General features: G+C 40.0%; 1 protein-coding gene across 1 annotated transcript in view; it reads left to right on the top strand.

Annotated features, from left to right (window-relative positions):
- Positions 1-663: 663 nt before the first annotated feature.
- PLPPR5 (phospholipid phosphatase related 5) overlaps positions 664-22,066 on the top strand; it is a 92,714-nt gene continuing 71,311 nt past the window's right edge. The window contains exon 1 of the mRNA XM_058178675.1: positions 664-900. Within this exon, the coding sequence (XP_058034658.1) occupies positions 664-900 (237 nt within the window). The remainder of the gene's footprint in view (positions 901-22,066) is intronic.

Genomic DNA, 22,066 nt, shown 5'->3' with positions numbered 1-22,066 from the left:
GGATCAGGCGGGATTTTTTCTTCTTCTTTTTTTGCCTCCTCCCCCACACGATTTCTTGAGAGGGCCCGACTCTCCCCTCCAGGGAGGCGATTTCGCAGCATGGAAGCCGCGGTACCCGCTCCGTCCCCGGCGGCACATCCGAGCCAGCCCCCCGCTTCCCTCCTTCAAAAGTCCAATTGAGAAGGAGGATCGCGCGGGAACCGCTGAGCGGGCCGGCGCTTTGCCTTTGGCTTTCACACACACCCCGCCTTCCCACGCTCGCTGCGCCGGGATCGCGGCGTCTATAAACCCGGCGGAGTTTCGGAAGGCGAGCCCCCTCCTTCCTTCGAGCGGCGCGGGGGTGGGGTGGGCGCTGCCAGCGACCGGGCACGTGCTCGCTTTCATTCCGAGGGCAGCTGTCCGGGGCCCGGCTGCCGCTCCACGTGCTGCCGGTCCCAGCGAGCGGACGACCCTCTCCCCTTCCCGGGGACTTGGTTGTAAGCCCCGTGCTCCTCCTCCTCCTCCTCCTTCTGCTTTTCCTCCAGCTGCCGTCGCCGCTGCCGTCGCCGCTGCTGCTGCCGCCGCTGCCTGGGACTAGCCGCCGCCCCCTTCCCCGGTGGATGCCGCCGGGAAGCGGGCGGAGCGCGCAGCCGGGGAGGGGGGCTGCCGCGGCCGCCGGAGTACATGCCAGTGCCCTCTCCTCCTCTTCCTACCAGAATGCTTTACTTCCAGATGGTGATCATGGCAGGGACCGTGATGCTGGCTTATTACTTCGAGTACACCGACACCTTCACGGTCAACCTGCAGGGCTTCTTCTGCTACGAGAGCGCCTACCGCAAGCCTTACCCGGGCCCGGAGGAGAGCAGCGCGGTGCCCCCCGTGCTCCTCTACTCGCTGGCGGCGGGGGTGCCAGTCTTGGTGGTAAGCATCTTTGCGAGCGAGCTGACCGGCCTCCCTCCCTTCTCCGCCCGCTCTCACCTTTCGCCACCACCGCTCCGAAAGTGCCGCTTTCCGCCTTTCAAGTTGGCTCAACTTGTTGCTAAGTCTCCCCGAGGCGGCGCAGGTATCCCGAGCCGGGTTGGGCAAGATAGAAAGAAAAGAGACCTCCACACACACACATATACGCATATGTATGAGGGTGTAATCTGTCCTGGCCCGGTTTTAAACCAGCTGGGTTCATCCATATATACGCCTGGGCTGATTTTTCCTCCCTTGGTTTGGTGGTGGATTATCTCCCATTTTCAAGACTTTCCTCCCGGCCCGTTATCAGCCCCGTTTGCTTTTTTCCGTATTTCGGGATTGCCCATCTCAGCTTATTTTGGGGTTCCCTGCTAAAATTGCCAGAGTGGTGATGGTGGTGGTAGCCCTTTCTGGGTTTGCCTCAGCTGGAAGAGCCATTTTCTAAAGATCGCTAGTATTCTCAGCCCCCTCCCCTTTTCCTGAAGCTGGCAGCACTGGATTTGGGGAAAAAAACACAGCACTGGAATGTTTTTATTTTTTTTAAAAATGCTATTTTTCATTGCATCTTTATTTTGTTCAGTGCAATTGGTTAGTCACACAGGAGCAGGCAGTTTCTGCTGATGTGTAGCAAATATTTCTGCTAGCAAAAATGACAAGCTTGTCTGTTTCTGATGGTCAAAGGAGAAAGGAATAGGCATTTTTCTTATTTCTGCTTCAGCCCTTTCTGGATGGTTAGGGGGTGTCAGAAGGTGAGACACAGGCACAGTCTTGATGTGGGGTTTTGCGGTATCTTTTCAAAGAAGATACATGAATAGGCTGTTGAATGGCATTCAGCTGGCTTCCCAGGAAAAAGAATGATCAAGGAGCATCTGTCTTGAAAAAGCTCAGGGTACAAGTTGTAATGTCATTAGACAAAAGCATTTAATAGCCCCTCAGCATATTGAAGCCATGAACAAAAAGGGGAGGGTGTGACCATTCAAAGTGGGATATATTTAGACACAAACGCACACACTCGCTTAGATGTGCAAGACACTGATAAAATGATGCTGCTGGGATGCTGGGATTCTCCTTCCCAGCAATAAATTTAAGGCAAGAAAAATGGAAAGGGATAATTTGGAATGTGCAGTTTTATAAACACGCTGTCTTATAAATTTCTGACAGACATCATGCCAGCAGGGCTATGCTAGAAATCTCATTGGTTATCACATTCTGGAGCCCTTCACATTGATTTAAAGCCATAAAGCCACTTATGCCCTAACGATAAAGTATTTGAAGCTGAGCTGGTAGTTTTTCTTCCCATTGTATATTATGGTTTCTCCTGTTGAACAGAATGCTTAGCCTGTTCTGGGATAAAAATCAGTTCACATTGCAATATTTTGTTATAATATACATCCGTGTCTGGGAAACCAGAAAACCAGTGCCTCCTTCCCATTGCTTTAAATTATCACACCCATATTTGCACATAGGCATATCATATATTTTTATCAACTACAGTTTGGTCTTACGATGTCTTAAGGATGGGTACATACAGTTTCTTGCTTATGCTTGTTAGCATAAGGAGAATATGAAGAGGACCATTTAAAGATGTCTTGTTTCTGACACATGGGTCTTTAAAGAAGCATATTAGCAAATGGACACTTAGAAATGTGCTTTGTCTTTCCAAATATGTATCAAATTAACCTTGTTTTCTCTAGACAATTCCATTGTTGATGCAGAATTGATTGAATTGTCTAGAGGGTGATGAGTTTTCTTTATGCTATTTATGTTATTTCTTTATGTTATAGATATATGTTAGGTTAGCTTGGCATTATTTTCCCTATAAAATATATATTTTTAAGAAATCTATTTTTTGGGGGGCGGTCACAATTATTTAGACATGTGCATTTAGGGAAAAATAGAATCCAGAGAATGTTTACAGTGGTTATTCTTTACTTCCCCAGTCCAGACTTTGATACATAACCTCCTCCAGCCCCAACATGGTCACTCATTCACACTAGATTTGAGGGTGTGGTTGCATCACCTCAGTGTCAACAGGAAGAAGGAGATGTCATAAAACTGTTATTTCTCTAGGCATGGCTTTAAGAGAAGGTTAAAGATACGTGTTTTGTGTCTCTAGATTACTATCCCCAACACACAGATATTTTCAGCAACATTAAGTTCATCTCATCTAGTCGTTGTGGCTATAGATTACCTCTGGTATGTCTGTAAGTACTAGTTGCTAGGGAACATGAATGGAAGAGTGCTCTTGTATTCTTGTCCTACTTATGGGTTTCTTGTAGGATTTGCTTGGCTACCGTGGGAACAGAATGCTGAATAGTTTTAATCTGTGTACCCATGATCATTTGCACCAATCTCTTCATGTTTACTCTGGATTCAAAATGGCTGACAAACCTTGCCTTAGCTACAGATAAATGCTTCCCATATAGTTGAACATTCTTCGTTATTTCATAGCTGAGTCTGCTTCCCCCCCATCCTGCTTTTTTACCATAGAGATGATCCTCCTGGAATTGGTGTCTCAGGCCCAGGGAGTGTTCGCAACAGAAGAGAAGAAAGAAGCACAGAGAAGAGTTTCTTATTAATCACTTCTATTCACAAGGTTAAATCATTACATCCCAAACACCGTTGCTGGCAGGCTGTTTCCAAAGATACAAGATATTAATTTTTATGAAGATTTGTGGCCAAGTGAAATATTAATAACCCTCTGCTCTGGCAATATTGTTTTAAAATGACCATTAAAATACTTTTTTATTTATCCCCTGAAATGTTACATTGCAAATAGGTAGCTACATTATTTATGGCTAGTATATATTAAACAGATTGCTCTGTTCTCTCTGAAGGGGATTATGAATACAATGAAATTGCTTTGGAAGAGCTTCCATAATTAATATGATCAGCAGTCCAGAGGAGCTTGAAATGCAATGGATTCTATAATTTGAAGTATGCTCTCTCAAAGTATTTCTTTTGGTGTCAACTGACTCATTTATATTTACAAGATGGAGGTCTGCTACAATGGGAAGGAAGGGAGGAAGGTCACATGGAGTTACCCAGTTTTGTTTTTTAGAGCTAGTCACTGTATATACAGAATCTTTCATACTCATTCCTGGAGAAGACGAAGCGGCCAAATGTCTTTCTCTCAGGGAGTAATGAACTGTTAGTAGATATCTATAATTTTGCTGACAGCCAGTGTGTTTGCTTGGATGCTCACACCGGGAAGGGTAACTCATGTTCAAAGATCAGAAGTAGACCTTAAGTGATATTTTCATGGGATTTACTGTATTTTTTGGAGTATAAGACGTTCCAGACTATAAGACGTATATTAGTTTTTGGGAAGGAAAACAAGAAAAAAAAAATCTGCCTCTGCCTACCAGCATCCATTGGTATTTATCTGGCTAGCGTCCTTGCAGCAAACAGCCTGGTCAGCTTCAGCAAGTTATTGAAACCTGATTTAGCACAAACAGCTGATTGATGGTTGGATCGGCCTCCCAGAATACTGCTAATCAGCTGTTCCAGGCTGTGGGGATCGCCAGAGCCCATCGCCGCCTCTGCGCGTCACATTTTTGGCCTCCACACATCGCGTTTTTGGCCTTTGCACGCTCCATTTTAGACCTGTTCCAGGCTGTGGGGATTGCCACAGCACATCGCTGGCGATCACTGTCTCTGCATGTCGCATTTTCTGGCTCCGTGCATCGCATTTTTTGGTCTCCGCACGGCCCGTTTTTGGCCTCTGTGCGTCGCATTTTCAGCCGGTTCCAGGCAGCAGGATTGCTGCTGCTGCCGCTGCCAGTCCCTGCCACCTGGAACCAGCCAAAAATGTGACACACGGAGGCCAAAAACAGGGCATGCAGAGGCCAAAAATGTGATGCATTGAGCCGGCAATCAGCGATGTGCTGTGGCGATCCCCGCAGCCTGCAACAGATCTAAAACGGGGTGTGCGGAGGCCAAAAACACGATGCGCGGAGGCTGAAAATGACCAAAGGGTGGGGGCTGATGGGTGGGTGGGGCTTTGGCAACATTCAGTGTATAAGATGCACCACAATTTTCACCCACTTTTGAGGGGGCGAGTGCGTCTTATACTCTGAAAAGTACAGGATATCTCTACAAGAATCTGGATAAAGACTTTTGACATTATAGTCTACAGAAGTAAAATCACCTCTGAAGGAGAAAAATAAAATCAGAGACACCCACTGATGTCATTGTCTTGTCCCATAGTCTTTTGGAAAAGATAAAAAGACAATTGTCAGCCCTTCCACCCCCCAAGGTTACCTGCCTTGCTCTGCACTGTGATTCTTTCAGGGTCTACTGAAACTGTCCATTGCAGAGATGATTGAAATTTAGCTCCAACAAAATACACTTCTCAAGTTTAGCCTTTTGCCCCAAGCTTAGTCTTTTCCCCCAAGAAAATAAAGGACAGAAATGGTAAAGGATTGCATTAAGAACACTGTGAGGGTTACGATTAAGTCTCTTCCTGGTGTTTCTCTGCCCAAAGTACCAAGCCTACTACTCTGCCTAGCAGAGTTCCATTTTATGTTTCTTGGCCAGCAAGCCTGTATGAAGTGCCACCACTAAGTAGCAGGTGTTAGCAGAGGCAGTCCTTTGGCTCTAACTTCTAGCTATTCTCCCTAATTATATATATATATATATTTTGAGTGGGGAAAGACTGACAATTACATGACATCCTGCCAGTCTCAATTCTCTAATCAGCTTCCATAAGTAGAATGAGGGAGGGAATGTCAATTTGTCTTTGCCTTAGGCTGCAAGTTTGGTTGGAAGCCCAGATTGATCACAGCAGAAAGCGATTAAATGAAGGTTCTTATTTATACTAGTAAAAGCAGCACAGGTAGAATGCCTGTTTGATCCAAAAGCAGAATTCTGTCTGGAGTTTTTACATGCAATTCAAATAACAGAGTTGGAAGGAGCAGTTTAGCCCCTGAGTTCAATCTCCTGTTCAGTGTGCGGATCCAAATTAAACTATCATTGACAGATAAGTGTCTAGCCTCTGCCCACAACTTCCTTGAGTAATTGTTTCCACTGTCAAACTCGTCTGAGATTGAACCAGAATCTGCCTTCCTTAACTTAAATCTATTGTTTCATGTCCAATACTTGGCCAGTTTATCTTGACTAGTTATCAGATATATTTCAGTTATTCGGAGAGAGCTATCATAGTCAATCTTCTTAATATTCCAGTTTCTTTAGTCTCTCTTTATAGAACTTATTTTTTTTGGGGGGGGGTACTTGTTGCCCGGCTCTGAAGCTCTCTCAATTTCTCTGAACTCTTCTACAATATGACACCTGGAACTGGACACAATAATTGATGAGTGTTCAGACCAATTCAGAATGAAATGGAACTGAGTGTTCCTTTGTGTATCAAATCTCTTTCTATGCTTGAGAAACCATAATTCTGTTGATGTTGCCTGTTCAGTTTTATCTGGTTACAATTCCAGGTCTTTTACACAAGTACTGCTCCCAAGCCAGACATCTTTTATACCGGTGCCCTTGAGCTATTACCCAAGTGACAAATTTTTCATTTGTCTTTATTAAACTCTACTTTGTTATGTACAATCAATTTCTGTAATCTTACAACAGTGTTCTGAATTTTATTTTCGTCTTCCAGTTTATTTGCTAGTCAACCCAATCTTGAGTCACTTGCAGATTTGATAAATGTTTTTCTCTTTTCTTCATCCACATCATTAATAAAATTGTTAAGCGGTATAAGCCCCTAAGATAGACACCAGTTAATACCTCATTCCAGTTTGGGTTTGATAAATGACCATTGTTTTTATGTCAGTCATTGATCTACTTCATTGTTATGTTAACTAGACACCAATCACCACTTGCTGATATGTAACCACATGTTAATAAATACAGAACATTATCTGCTGTGCATATTGCATACATTAATTGACTAGTGGTGCAATTGAAGAAGTAGGAGTTTGAAATATAATACGCTTTCTTCATATCACTTGTCATAAATATAATAAAAATGAGATAAATGCATGTGTAGGTGACGAACATATAAGAGCACAGTTCTAAAAAATAAAAATATTGTGTAGTTATTAAAAAAAACTGAATGGAATTCCTTTTGGAGCTCAGAATGAAATACTGGTAGTTCCACCCAGAATGTGCCTTTGGAGTTGGTAGTATTCCAGCAGAACAAAAATCAAACTGCCTCTAAGATTTCATCAGAAGAAAGTCTGGACAAAGGAAGTAAAGGAATCCCTGTCCATTTATAGAAATAGATTTACATTTAATTTAAAATAGATTTACACTCCTTGTTTTGAACTGAAGAGCAGTAGAGCATGTGCATAAACATGATCTGCCAAAATTCTATTTTCATCTATCTACTCGCCTGTCTTAAATAAATCTTCCCCATTATCAGTGACTGAGCTTTCTCTTAAAATGAAAAATGAAGGCAGTAATTTATATGTAAGATAACTGAAGCAAGATCAAAGTCCACTGATTTCTCTGGACATTGTGATTTGCTACTAACCAGAATGTGTACAGTGTGCAGCATGCAAATTCCTTCTGAGCACACCCAGTTTGGCCCAGATAGATCAATGACCAGTGTATTTATCATCATCTATAGTGTGTGAAGGAGGTAAGCCATGGGAGGGATGATGGATGAATTCCAGTGGAGGACATAATGGTTCTGGAACTAGAAGACCAGTGTAAAGTCATATCCAGAGTAAGCATATTTCATGTGTCACCCTGGGAGAAGAAAGAGACAACTAGGTGAGGTATGTTAAGTCTCATCTAGTATGAGCATAGCCCTGGTGCTGATGAGTATCTGAAACAGAAACTGGGTAAGTTACATAAACAAAAGTGAGCATTTTAAAACTCGATTATGTAGATAATTTGACAAAGAAACATTTTTTTCTTACACTTCTGCCGCTTTTTCCTCACAAGTTATTTGGTCTCCAGTGTCCCTTATTTGACATTCAGTCCACTGTGTTTAATATTAATTTATCCATCAGAAATTGGTGGCAGCGGTAAAAAAAAATGGTGACAATGATAATAATATGACACCCTTCCCTGGTGAGCAGGCTGTCAACCCACAAGCACAGTCATGGTTTAGAAAGCTCATTTGAATACCATGTATATTCATGCATCTGCGTAGTTTCAAGATTTATCAAGATTAAGACTGACAACGTGTGTGTTGTATTGTTTAAAATCTAATCTGGCATTGCCCTATTTGGAAATAGAAACAGAAGGAAAAGCTTGTATATTTGATGGCTGAGGATCATTGTTGTATCTTGGTAGAAACATCAAGATGGTGGCCCTCAGCCTGAGTTTAGAGGTGCTGACAGGAGATAAGAAAGAAATTAATTTCTTAGGTATGAATGGGAAAAGCTTTCATCTGTTACTGCTTTTTCTGGATGAAAATGTTTTCCCTGAATTCTGTGCTATAACCCAGGAGTGGGTGAATAATTATGCCAAGGGGCCGCATGAGAAACAGGGACTGTTTTGCAGGACTGAACCACAACAGTTTGTTACATTTGATTTCTAATATCTGATCTCACATGGGCTGGGCAGGGACACTCAAAGGGCTGGATGTGGCCCAGGGGCCATACTATACCCAGGATTGCTATGAACAGTGGAGTTCAGTCAGAGTGTGCAGAAAAAGTAAGAGCACCCTCAGAAAAATAGTGATGCCCAAATGATATACGCATAGTTTCCTCTTTGTGTTCTGGTGTTGAATGTAAGTGCATATGATATGGTATTGATATGGTGACATTACACATATGCTTTTGTTGGAAGAAATATCCATCTGGGTTCAGTTCCAAGTGGGGACAAAGACACTGGAAACATGGAGACTGCTTGGAAAGATGGTTTAATGGTGGCCAGGATCACATGGCTTGAGATCCTGAACAGAAAAGGGGTGAGATCCTGTGTGCTCCCTGGTTTTATGCTTTTTCTGAGCTTTGAACTTTCTGGGGCACAGGAAGAGTACCCTGATTGGCTGTCAGACTCCCAGGGGGTGGGGGTCTTAGCTAGCCTTGCTGGCTGATGTAATCTTCCCAGGTGCCATGTGGTGAGTTTCAGTTGCTAGATGGGTTCTATTATGATGCAGACGATGGTTGACAAAGGTGGGGGGAAATGAGCTTAGCTGAGGCTTTAATGGCCCATTGACAAAGGTGGGGGGGGGAGTCAGGAAGCTGCTTTGTCTTTAAAACATGTTTCTCCATTTCTCATCCAGGGAAATATATTCTGCCTTTTAAATATTTTCTAAAATATTTCATTCTTCTAGGAGGGGGGTGGGTGCTAAATTCCTACACTTTCCCTGGAGTCAGCCATGCTCACAGCAGTCCTGGTGACCTTGGCTATCAGTGAAAGAGATAATTGGCCAACAATGAAAGTGGGATTAGTTTGGCAACTCTAGAAGTCTATTAAATATTTTTTTTGCAATTACTTGGTGACCTTAGGTCCATGATGGTGAACCTTATGGTATGAGTGCCACAGGTGGCACGCAGAGCCCTGTCTGCGGGCACACCAGTCATTGGCCAAGGTCAGCTCCACTGCGCATACGCTCGCGCCTCCTGCCAACCAGATGATCTTTGGGTCTCTGCCGCGCATGTGCAGGGGGCAGAGCCTTCCCCGATCTCCGCAGATTCTCCCCAGTGCACCTTACCTTTCTACTCCATTTCTGCCACCCACACCAACCTGGAAGCCAAAACGGGGTTCGGGGCCGCCCCACGAGCATCCCCTGCGCCTCATTTTGGGCCTGGAAAGCCTCCTGCACCAACCTGGAAACCAAAATGGGGTGCGTGGGGGGGTACATGCACGGGGGTGGCGCATGCATGGGGGATATGCATGCATGCAAAGGGATGGGGCACATGCGCGGGGGGGCGCGTGCATTATATTTTGAGGATTGGGGTAGGCACACGTATATTCACACGCATGCTTTGGGCATTTGGCACCAAAAAAGTTAACCATCACTGCCTTAGGTGTACTACTAAGTAACTTAGTTAATATTTGTGGCTTTCTGACTGACTTTAGGCACAAGAAAATATGCCACAATGTATTTTTTTTAAAAATGGTGATCCTAATTTTTGCATTCCAGACTGGTAATCCAAATACAGTAAGTTTAGGAAAGGAGACCTTGATTGGTGAAGAAGCAGCCTGGTTTTAGTAACAGACTTATGTAATATTATTGCAGAAGTGATTTACTAACTGCTGGGTTTTTTCTTCTTAGTTCCAATGTACAGGTAATCCTCACTGTCCAACCATAATTGAGCCCAAAATTTCTGTTGCTAAGCAAGACATTTGTTAAGCGAGTTTTGACCCCTTTTAGGAACTTTCTTGCCACAGTCATTAAGTGAATCACTGCACTTGTCAAATTAGTAACACATTTGTTAAGGGAATCTGGCTTCCCAATTGACTTTGCTTGTCAGAAGGTTGCAAAAGGGGATCATGTGACCCCGGGACACTGTGACCGTCATAAATATGAGCCACTTGCCAAGCATCCAAATTTTGATCACATGACCATGAGGATGCTGCATCAGTCATAAGTGTGAAAAATGGTCATAAGTCACTCTTCAGTGCTGTTGTACGTTCGAATGTTCACTAAATGAACTGTTGTAAGTTGAAGATTACCTGTAGTCTATAGTCCTGGGGCAGTTTTCTTCCAGACAGGTAGTCCCAGGTTTGAAATATTTAGCTGTTTTGAGATTGGCCATAGTTAGCGCATAGGTACAGTCTAACTCAGGGATGTCAAACTCAATTTCACTGAGGGCCGCATCAGGGTTCTCTTTGACCTTGGGGGGCGTGGGGGAATGTGACCAGGCTGGGCGTGACCAGCTTGACATCACTCGTGTAGGGGAGCGCCTGTGGTGACCCAAGTGCTCTGCCAGTGAAAATGGGCTCCCGAGCTCCATTTTTGGCTGGGACAGCCTCCTGCAACTCTCTGCCAGTGAAAACAGAGTTTGGGAGGGCTGCGCATGGTTCCCCCGAGCTCCATTATCACTGGCACAGACATCGTGGGCCAGTCCCTCGCAATTTCCAAGGCGGCCCTGCGGGCCAGATCCAAGCACCCAGCCTGTGGGCCTTGAGTTTGACACCCCTGGTCTAACTGAACCAAAGCACACACCTACCCACCCACATAGTTAGCACAGTCTTGCTTTTCTACTTCCTCGATTGCATTCCTCCTCTGTTTTAAGAACCCCAGGGTCCAATCCTATCTAAGAAAGAAATTCAGTTGTGGTGACATTGTGTCATAATCTGTACAGGGTAAAGAAGATGGCTTTGACAGAAATATGCAGGAACTGGTATCTAGGCAAAAGGGACTGAGGCATTATTTTTTAAATCCAAAACGTGAAAACATTTGGAAATGGCTTAGGCAGACACCTTCCAGATTCATTGGAGTATAAGGGGAGGAGGTATAGCACAATTAGACTTGCAAAATTCTACTATTGCAACCAATCTTAGTAAAATGAATTTTAGCCTTCTGGTGGAATTGATTCCTTGGTCTATTCTACCTATTGTGGCTGATGTCATGTTAGACATCTGAAACAGTGTATTTGCTTGGGTTTTGCTCCATTCCATAATTCATACATACAGTACTTTTATGACTTCTAATATATATTGATTTCAGACAACATAATGGGATGCAGTAGTGCCTCTAAGTCCTATTGTGAATGTCTCACGGGCAGCTGAATGGGCACAACATAGATGAATGTGGTGGATTTATCTTTTACTTCTATCTGGCAAGATTTTTATATTTGTATGGTCATTAAATTGCAAAACCGAATCAATTTATGGGCAATTATTTTATCTTAAGTACTGTAAAAGGCAAATTTATTTAGTTAATTTGTATTTAACTGAATTTATATTCCACTAAACTCAAGGGAGCTAATAGCAGCCAAACTATAAGAAATAAATATTAGCCCATCTGATGCCACAAAGCCATTAAACGGAGTCTTGGTAAAATATTGCAGGTTTTTTTATTTGTTACTATGCAGGAATTAGTATACCTGTTGGCAGTGCAAGGTTAGTAGCTCTTGGTGACAACCCCTAAACTTAAACAAGAATGCAGAGCTTTTTTCCTTAAGATCTTCAATACCTTAGCTTAAAATTATCAGGATTTCTCTTCCAGTCATGGACGTACAGTAGACCAATTCTAAAGCAGAGTTATTCACTATCACACTTTTGTTCAGTATGTGCAGGAGGGGGGGAAAAAGCACTTGCATTAAAATCTTTTCCATGCCAAACTTCTGCAAATACTGTATCTTCCAAACAGCGTTGTTGCTGTGAAATATGAGAGAGAATAGCTTATATATATAAGGTGATGGGATTATATATATATAATCCCATCACCAATCTCTTTCCACTTATGACTGTATGACTATAACTTGTTGCTGGCAATCCTTATGATTTATATTGATATATTGATCATTAATTGTGTTGTAAATGTTGTACCTTGATGAACGTATCTTTTCTTTTATGTACACTGAGAGCATATGCACCAAGACAAATTCCTTGTGTGTCCAATCACACTTGGCCAATAAAATTCTATTCTATTCTATTCTATTCTAATTCAGTTGAGTAGTACCTGTTAGAGAATATGGATTGGAGACAGTTTAGAGATTTTGATTGAGTGACCTAGATATCTGCATTTGAAGAAACCATACTTAGAATTCTGCATCCAGTTTGGGTCACTTTGTATAAAAAAGAGACTCTGGAAAGAGTGCAGAAAAAAACAACAGATTATCAGAGGGCTGGAGGATAAAAGTTAAAACATATGAAGAGTGGTTGCGGGAATTGGGTATGGCTAGTCTAGAGAAAAGAAGGACTAGGGGTGACATGATAGCAGTGATCCAATATTTGAGGGGCTGCCACAAAGAAGAGGGAGTCAACCTGTTTTTTCAAAGCACCAGAAGGCAGGACAAGAAGCAATGGATGAAAACTAATCAAGGAGATAAGCTATATAGAACTAAGGAGAAATTTCCTGACAAGTGAGAACAGTTAATCAGTGACGACTTGCCTTCAGAAGTTGTGGGTATTCCATCACTAAAGGCTTTTAAGAAAGAGACTGGACAGCCACTTGTCTGGAATAGTATAGGGTCTCCTGCTTGAGCAGCAGGTTGGACTAGAGGACCTCCAGGGTCCCTTCCAACTCTTATTCTGTAAAGAAATAAGTCCCTCCCCAAGACGAGATAACTTGCAGCCAATCAAACGTGAATGGATTTCAAGTATTGTTTGTATTTCTCTCCATGCTGTGCTGCTGCTCCCAACATAAAAAACATATGCTGCTAGTTCTTTTTACTGGAATAAACTGCAATTTGGATGCCGCATTCATCAATTATGGATGAAAAATTAAAATTTTCTATCTCCTCAGTGGCAATCCGTCTTTACCTGCAGCTGTTTTGAAAAGAAATTAAACTAAGTGAAAGAGATTGAAAGTTTGATCATAAATGTTCCCTCATTCTCTTAAGTTGAGGAGTAAGTGCCGTTACAAGAACATCTGCAGGTACATCAGGGAGATGTTGAGAAATGGGAGGAAGTCACAAGGTTTACAGGAGTTTGAGAATTTTAAGCACAAAATTTGGGTGAGTTGGTGAGTAGGTTGAAAGAGAGAAGCTGAGAAATACAATGACTATCGGACTATCCCGGGACATGTTGTTTTTGATGACTTATTAAGTGCTCATATAGGGACGTAGTGCAGTTGAGTGGAAAATAAAATAGAAAAGTATGCATTGAAAGATGTAACAACTATCTGGTTGGCCCAAATCCCGAACAAGAGACTCTATACATGTAGTCTTCAATATACAACCATTCTTTTAGCAATTGTTTGAAGTTTTTTTTTTTGTTTGTTTACATTTATATCCCGCCCTTCTCCGAAGACTCAGGGCGGCTTACAGTGTATAAGGCAATAGTCTCATTCTATTTGTATATTTTTACAAAGTCAACTTATTGCCCCCCCAACAATCTGGGTCCTCATTTTACCTACCTTATAAAGGATGGAAGGCTGAGTCAACCTCGGGCCGGGCTTGAACCTGCAGTAATTGCAGGCTGCTGTGTTCTAATAACAGGCTTCTTAACAGCCTGAGCTATTCACTGAGCTAAGTTACAACAGCTCTGAAAACAGTGACTTATGACTGTTCCTTATCCCAAAGGTGCTTTTTCAAGAGGCAACTGGACTTTCTGGTTTTTCTTTGAAGACGTTTTGCTTCTCATCTAAGCTGAAGAAGCTTCTTGGATGAGACATGAAACGTCTCTTTCTCTTGGATGAGAAAGGAAAACCAGAAAGTCCAGCTGCCTCTTGAAAAAGCACCTTTGGGACAACCATGATTGGTTGTCTATCTCCATAGACTCTTCCTTGTATTTAATGACTGTCGCAGCATCCACATGGTCATGTGATCAAAATTTGGATTCTTGGTAATCGGAATGAATTTATGATCGTTGCAGTGTTATGTGATCACCATTTGCAATCTTTATCAGCTGGCTTCAATAGGGGAAGTGAGATTTGCTTAATGACTACGATTTGCTTAACAACCATGGCAAAAAAGGTTGTAAACATGTAACTGCCTTCCTTAGCAACAGAAGCTGCGTTCCTAATTGTGGCCATAAGTTGAGGACTACCACAACATCGACTATATTTTAAATCTTAGCTTGTTTCTGAAATCCTAGACGGAGCTGTCTAGCATTTGCAAGTAAAATAGCAGCAACTGAATCTGAACACCCGAAGAGGAAATAAATGATTTGTGGTATTTGTATTTTATAGACAGTTTCACTTTCCCTAGTGGATCATTCCCCAAGCTGGTATCTTCCAGCTGTTCTCATATTTCCTAAGCAAAATCTTTCTGTTTGGCTCTGTAGGCTGGAAATTATGGGCAATGTTGCCTAGCACAACGTTCCCCAACCTTTCTGGCTTTGGGGACCAGTGGGAAGGGAAAAGATACGGTTCCACATGAGTGGTAGGTACTCACACCTGCAACTCGCTCAAATGGAGTGCATACACACGGTCATTGCTCGTGCGAGCATTCATCTGTGGTCCGGTTCTGAAAGACTCAAGGCCTGGCTGTGGGCCCTGTCCGCGAAGTTGTGGACCCCTGGTCTAGCATACTCAGAAAATACATTTTTAAGGAAGGTTGATCTAATGGAACTTGGGTAACACAAACATTGTTTATAGAAGGTTTTCCTTTCAGTTGGCAGACAATACCAGTTGTGTTTCTGTATTATTTAGCTGCCAAAACTTACACCCTCGTACTATATTTCACATTCCATCAATATTGCTTAAAACAGTTGTGATTATGTTTTATTTGAAGCAATCATTGTTTTCTGTTGAGATAATGAACAGTTGATTACAGTCTGCATTAACTGAGTATACACAGTTTTCCTTGCCTGGACAGATTCTTATAAAACTGAGATTTTATAGAGCAGTGTTTTAGCACTATGATGTTTTCAGGTTGTTTAGGACTTCTAAGATCTATGTTGTAGCCTTCGGGGTTTGGATAATTATTTGACTAATACGAGCAGGGGGCTTTCAAATAGTCAGTAACATACAGATATCAGTAACATACAGATAATAAAACAAGATTGTTGTCTTCTCTTTATATATTAGCATCACCTATGTGGTTCTTTCCTTCAGATGCCTTATCAACTTATTCGGAATCATTTTCAAAATACATCTTGGAAATAAAAAAAAAGTTTTTTATAAGCATTATACCATCCCTCTGAACGGTGTCTTTCCTTAACAGAGCAATTGTAGAAGAGGGTGGAATATATTTTCTTCCGTTTCACAATTTATGTTAATGAATTTTTTCATTACACTTATGAATTTTTCTGTTTGATTCACTAATTGTGTTCCTGGTCTTCTAGACAAGTATTATATAACTTAACTATATTTTCAGAAACATTAATAAAGAGAGATTATATATATATATTTTTTTTTTATTCAAAAAGTTTTACAAAATTTTTCCCTTTCCCCCTCCTCCCCTCCTTCGCAACCCCTCCCCCGACTTCCCGGAACGAGCACAAGGTATAGTTAAAAGTAAAACAAACATATGCTAAAAAGTTTTCGTCCCAGCTTAATTATACCCCTACAATCATCAATTCCTAACTTCCCCCAAAAGCAATCAAAAATAATACATCATAATCATTCAAAAACAGTCTGATAACTCTTAGTCTGATATCTACGTTGAATATAGTCAATCCATTTTTTCCATTCCTTTAAGTATCTTTCTTGCGTATTGTCTTTCAAAAAGGCTGATATCTTCGCCATCTCAGCCAAATTGGCAACTTTCAATATCCATTCTTGTATTGTTGGTACTTCTTTTTTCTTCCAATATTGTCCTATTAGTAATCTTGCTGCAGTTATTAGATTTAAAATCAATTTAGTCTCAATTACTGTACAATCCGTAATAATTCCCAACAGGAAAAATTGCGGCAGGAACTTTATCTTCTTTTTCAGAACATTTTGTAAAATCCACCAAATTTTTATCCAAAAGGCCTTTATGTCCTTACAAGTCCACCAAATGTGAAAATATGTAGCGTCATCACAATTACATCTCCAACATTTTGCTTGCATTTCTGGATACATACACGATAATTTTTAGGATCTAGATGCCATCTATAAAACATTTTATAAAAATTTTCCTCAGATTCTGTGCTCATGAATTTAACATTTCTAACCCAAATTCTTTCCCACGTTTCCAATAATATTGGCTCCTGAAAATTTTGTGCCCACTTTATCATACAGTCCTTTACCAAGTCCCTTTCAGAATCTATTTCAAGTAACACATTATACAATCTCTTTATATGCTCCTGAGACTGATTTCTAATTTGCTTTACCAAATTTCCCTCGTTCTGCTCTATACCAATTTTTTGATCTCCCTTCCATCTAGCATGTAATTGCTCATATTGAAACCAAGTATAATTTTTCCCTTCCTCTCTTAATACTTGCAGAGATTTTAACTGCAAATTACCTCTTTCAGTATACAAAAGATCTTTATATGTAATCATTTCCTGCTTCTGTTCTATATTTATATTTTCTACTGTATGTCTAGGACATGCCCATATAGGAACCTTATAATTTAGTTTGTAAGAGTATTTTTTCCAAACACGCAGAAGGGCATTTCTTAGCACATGATTTTTAAAGGCCTTATCCACTTTTTTGTCATAAATTAAATATGCATGCCATCCATATAACAAATCATAACCTTCTATATTCAAAATTCTGTCCTCTGTTAAATTAAACCAATCACTTATTGCAGAGAGAGCTGCTTCATAATATAATTTAAAATTAGGCATTTTAAACCTCCCTTCCCGAGAATCTTGAATTATTTTCATTTTAACCCTAGCTTTTTTACCTTCCCATATAAATTTGTTAATTCCCTTCTGCCATTCCTCAAGATTCTTATCTTTCTTAATTATTGGTATCATCTGAAAGAGGAATAAAAATCTAGGTAAAACATTCATTTTAATAGCAGCAATTCTCCCCAGCAAAGATAATTGCAATTTTTCCAAACAATCAACTCCTTCTGAACTTTTTGCCATAAAACCTCATAGTTATTCTTATACAATTTCACATTTGATGACGTAATATAAACCCCTAAATACTTAACCTTCTTTACAATTTCAAATCCTGTTACTTCCTCTAATTTTTCTTTCTGTTGTCTGGCCATATTTTTTATTATCACTTTTGTCTTTTTCTGATTTACCTTAAACCCTGAAACATTCCCATATTGATCAATTATTTCCAACAAAGATTTACTAGAATTTATAGGGTTTGTTAAAGTAATCACCAAATCATCTGCAAAAGCTCTTAACTTATATTCATACTGTCTAACTCTAATTCCCTCTATCTCCTTTACTTCTCGTATTTTATCCAATAATGGTTCTAGAGTTAAAATAAACAATAATGGTGATAAAGGACATCCCTGTCTTGTTCCTTTCGCAATCTTAAAAGGTTCTGTTAAGCTACCATTGATTATAATCTGTGCTGTTTGCTCTCCATAAATTGCCCTAATTATTCTTAAAAAACCATCTCCAAATTGCATCTTTTCTATTAATTTAAATAAAAAATCCCAATGCAATCGATCAAAAGCTTTCTCTGCATCGAGAAAAATAAATGCTGCTGGAATAAAATTTTTCTTTTCTAAGTACTCCAGTAAATTAACAATCTGCCTAACATTATTCCTCATCTGTCTCCCTTTTATAAATCCAGATTGATCATTATGAATTCTTCGCTGCAGAATCAACATTAATCTATTAGCTATTATTTTAACAAAATCTTATAATCATTATTTAAAAGTGAGATTGGCCTATAATTCCCAGGTTTAGAACAATCCTGTTCCTCTTTGGTATCAATGAAATAAAAGAGGTTCTCCATGAGGGGAATTCTCCTAGTTGTATCTGATTAAATAATTCCTTAAGTGGACCTAACATCTCATCCTGTAAATTCCTATAATAACTAACTGTAAGCCCATCCGTACCAGGAGTTTTCCCATTTTAATTGTTTAATTACCAAAATAATTTCTTCCGAGGTTATAGGCCGATTCAATTCATCCGTTTGTTCTAAAGTTAAATTTTAACCTTATATTCCTTCAAATAATTATCAATATCCCTATTCAATATATTATCTTTAAGATATAAATTTGTATAATATTCTAAAAAGCTTTTTAATTTTATCCTGTTGATATCTCTCTTTACCTTTGTATTCTATTTTTCTATAGTACGTTGTTTTGTCTTTTCCTTAAAGTGTATGCTAACCACCTACCAGGTCTATTTGCATTACAAAAGTATTATGTTTGGCATATTGTATATTTGTTGCCACCTGATCAGCCATTATCATATTAAATTGATTCTGTAGTAACTTTATTGCATCTTTAAGTTTTTGATCATGTGGGTTATGTATTAATAATTGTTGTTTCTTATAAATTTCCTCTTCTAAATACCTACGCTGTCTTTGTTGCTTATTTCTCTGTCTATTATTAAGATATATTAATACACCTCTCATAAAAGCTTTACTGCAGTCCCAAACCATTTCTATCGATGTTTCATTATTCAAATTATAATCAAAAAATTCTTTCATCTGCTTTTTACATTGATTTACATTATCCTGATATCTAAACAAATTTTCATTTAATCTCCAAGTTCTTCTACCCTCTTTTCCATATTGCAATTCCATCCAAACAGGACTATGATCAGACAAACATCTTGGAAATATCTTAGTTTTCTTCACCCTAAAAAGCAAATCATTAGAAATTAAAATAAAATCAATACGTGAGAAGGATTGATGCCTATCAGAGAAAAAGTATAGTCTCTTTCCTCCAAATTCCGCAGTCTCCATACATCTCTTAACTCAAAATCTTCTATCATATCAAAAAGGATTTAGGCAGCTTTGCATGTGCAGGTATCTTCTTGGAAGAAATTCTCTTGTCCTTTCGTATCTATTACTCCATTCCAATCTCCCAATATAATACACGATTTATAATCCCATAGATCAACTTATCATATAACATTCTATAAAATTTTTCTTGTTGCTGGTTGGGTGCATATATACCAAGCAAGAGAGTCCTTTTTGTTTCTATTGTAAGTTCAATAGCAATATATCTTCCATAAATATCTGCCTCTATTAACTTGGCTGGTATATCTTTTCTCAAATAAACCACTATGCCATGTTTTTTCTCCAAAGCTGAAGCAACAAAATGTTTACCTAACTTTGAGTTTATTAGGTACTTTTGATCTGATAATTTAATATGCGTTTCTTGTAAGCAAATAACATCATTTTTAAATTGTTTCAAATAATGAAATATTTTCTTCTCTTCTGAGCTGAGTTCAAACCATTGACATTCCAAGTCAAGATTTTATTTGCCATTACTGGGCTGCTGAAGCCTTTGGGCAATCAACTGAAGATCGTCCTCCGTATCTTGACGTGCTCCTCCCACCGCTTCTGTAGCAGAGTCCTGAACTTTACTTTGAGTTTGTTGCTCCTTTTCTTTACGCTTAAGGGCTCCCCTCGTCAGTCTTTGTTCTTGTGGTTGTTCCTCTGATGGTAACATCACTGGAATCACCTCAGCTTCCACACCCATTTGAGTCTCTTGAATTCTTTTTCTATTATTTCTATTTCAAATTTCAGCACTGTAGAAAGAAAATCTTTGGCCTTAAGCACTGTGTCAATACGATATCTTCTTCCTGATAATACACTGTCAAGCCAACTGGAACCTCCCATCTAAATTGAATCTGGTATTTCTTAAGTTCTTGTGTAAAAAATGTAAAGTCTTTTCTATCCCTTAACATCTTGGGAGGGATCTCTTTCAAAACCTTCAACTCCTGTTCCCCTATTTTCAAGTTTTTCTGAAAAGCAACTTGCAAAATTTGATTCCTCACTGTTCTTTTCAAAAAATAAACCACGATGTCTCTAGGAAGTTTCTTTTGCCTAGCAATCCAAGAATTAACTCTATAAATTTTGTCAATTTGATAAGCAACCTCTCGTGGATCAAGTTCAATAAATTCAGCCAGAGCTTCTGATAAAAATTTTTTTAAATCTTCCCCTTTGTCTTCATTCAAACCTCTAATTCTCAGAGCTCCTTCCATCATTCTATACTGCATCACCACCACTTGATCTTCATTTTTATCCAATTTGATTTGCATTCCCCCCATTCTATTTTGTATTTGTTGATTTGACTGAACAATTTCTTGCACCTCCTCCTCCACCACAATTTATGTTAATGAATTTTTTCATTACACTTATGAATTTTTCTGTTTGATTCACTAATTGTGTTCCTGGTCTTCTAGACAAGTATTATATAACTTAACTATATTTTCAGAAACATTAATAAAGAGAGATTATATTTTTTATTGTGCTGTTTCCAGGTAGCTGCCCCATCCATTATCCAGGCTTTTTTGTCTTTCTTTCCGACAGTTGTTAAGTCTGGTGTGTTATGCAGCAGGTGCATGTCCATTTTAATTCTAATGTCCCTGAGCACTTTAGCTTTTTCATTGTCCATTACTTTGTCTATTTTATGATCCCATCAGTTGTTGCCCGCAGACAAAGGATATTTCTTGCAGATATTCCAAAGTACCATTGTTGCAACTTGGTCATGCTGTTGTTTGTAGTCAGTCTGTGGGCTTTTTTTGCAGCAGCTATCTAGGTGGTCCACTGTTTCCTTAGCTTCTTTGCAGAGGCAGCATTTGCTGTCTGTTGCTGTCTTCTCAATTGTGTCTTTGCATGCATTTGTTCTTCAGGCTTGGCCTTGTGCAGCTGGAATTAGCCCCTCTGTCTCTTTCTTCAATTTTCCATGCTATTAGCCATTGGCAGGTCTCCTTATTATCTGCTTTGCCTGCATTTTCCTGGTGGCTTGGCCGTTCCACATTTCAATTCCATTACTGTTTGTGATTTTATTGCTACTGTAGCACATTTCTCTAGGCCAAAAACTAGGCTAGGGAAAAAAACTGCATTATTACTCAAGGAGAGCACTGTGGTCCCTACAACTGAGAAATCCATCATGGAAGACTTTTTTCTCCCAGCCAAAACAGTAAAATTTATCTTTCTCACTTCTCTCACCTTGCTACTGCATGCACTTCTTCATGACTGGCAATGATGATGTTACCTAGTTTGGGTAATGAAATGTTTGCAAGAGAACAGCCAAGCTCAGAGAGAGCCCTCTTCATTCTTTACATGGAAAGAAAGAAAAGACACAGAAAAAAAATATAACTGCACGATAATCTGTGTAAGGTTGGTTAAGGAATAATAATTTTCTTGTTAAAGTATAGGCTCAGAATATCTAAGATGGTACGGGTAGTCCTCGATTTACAACAGTTCATGTAGTGGCCGTTTGAAATTATAACGGCACTGAAAAAAGTGACTTAAGACCATTTTTCACACTTACGACCATTGTAGCATCTCCATGGTCACATGACTGAAATTCAGACAGTTGACAACTGACTCATGTTTATGACGGTTGCAGTGTCCTGTGGTCACGTGATCACCTTTTGTGACCTTCTGACAAACAAAATCAATGGAGAAGCCAGATTCACTTAACAACCATGTTACTTGTTGTGACTCCGGCTCCCGAGCGTGTCCTCATGGAGGAAGATGACTCTGAAAGTGATGGGGAGGAGCTGACAAGGCCTCCCTCTCCAGGACCCTCCTTTCTGGCAACGCCTCAGGTTCCAGCTGAAGGCCAGG

This window comes from Ahaetulla prasina, chromosome 3, assembly GCF_028640845.1.
Source record: "Ahaetulla prasina isolate Xishuangbanna chromosome 3, ASM2864084v1, whole genome shotgun sequence".
NCBI classification, from domain to species: domain Eukaryota; kingdom Metazoa; phylum Chordata; class Lepidosauria; order Squamata; family Colubridae; genus Ahaetulla; species Ahaetulla prasina.
Note: the sequence above shows the minus strand (reverse complement) of the source record. Positions and strands in the feature narration are given on the sequence as shown.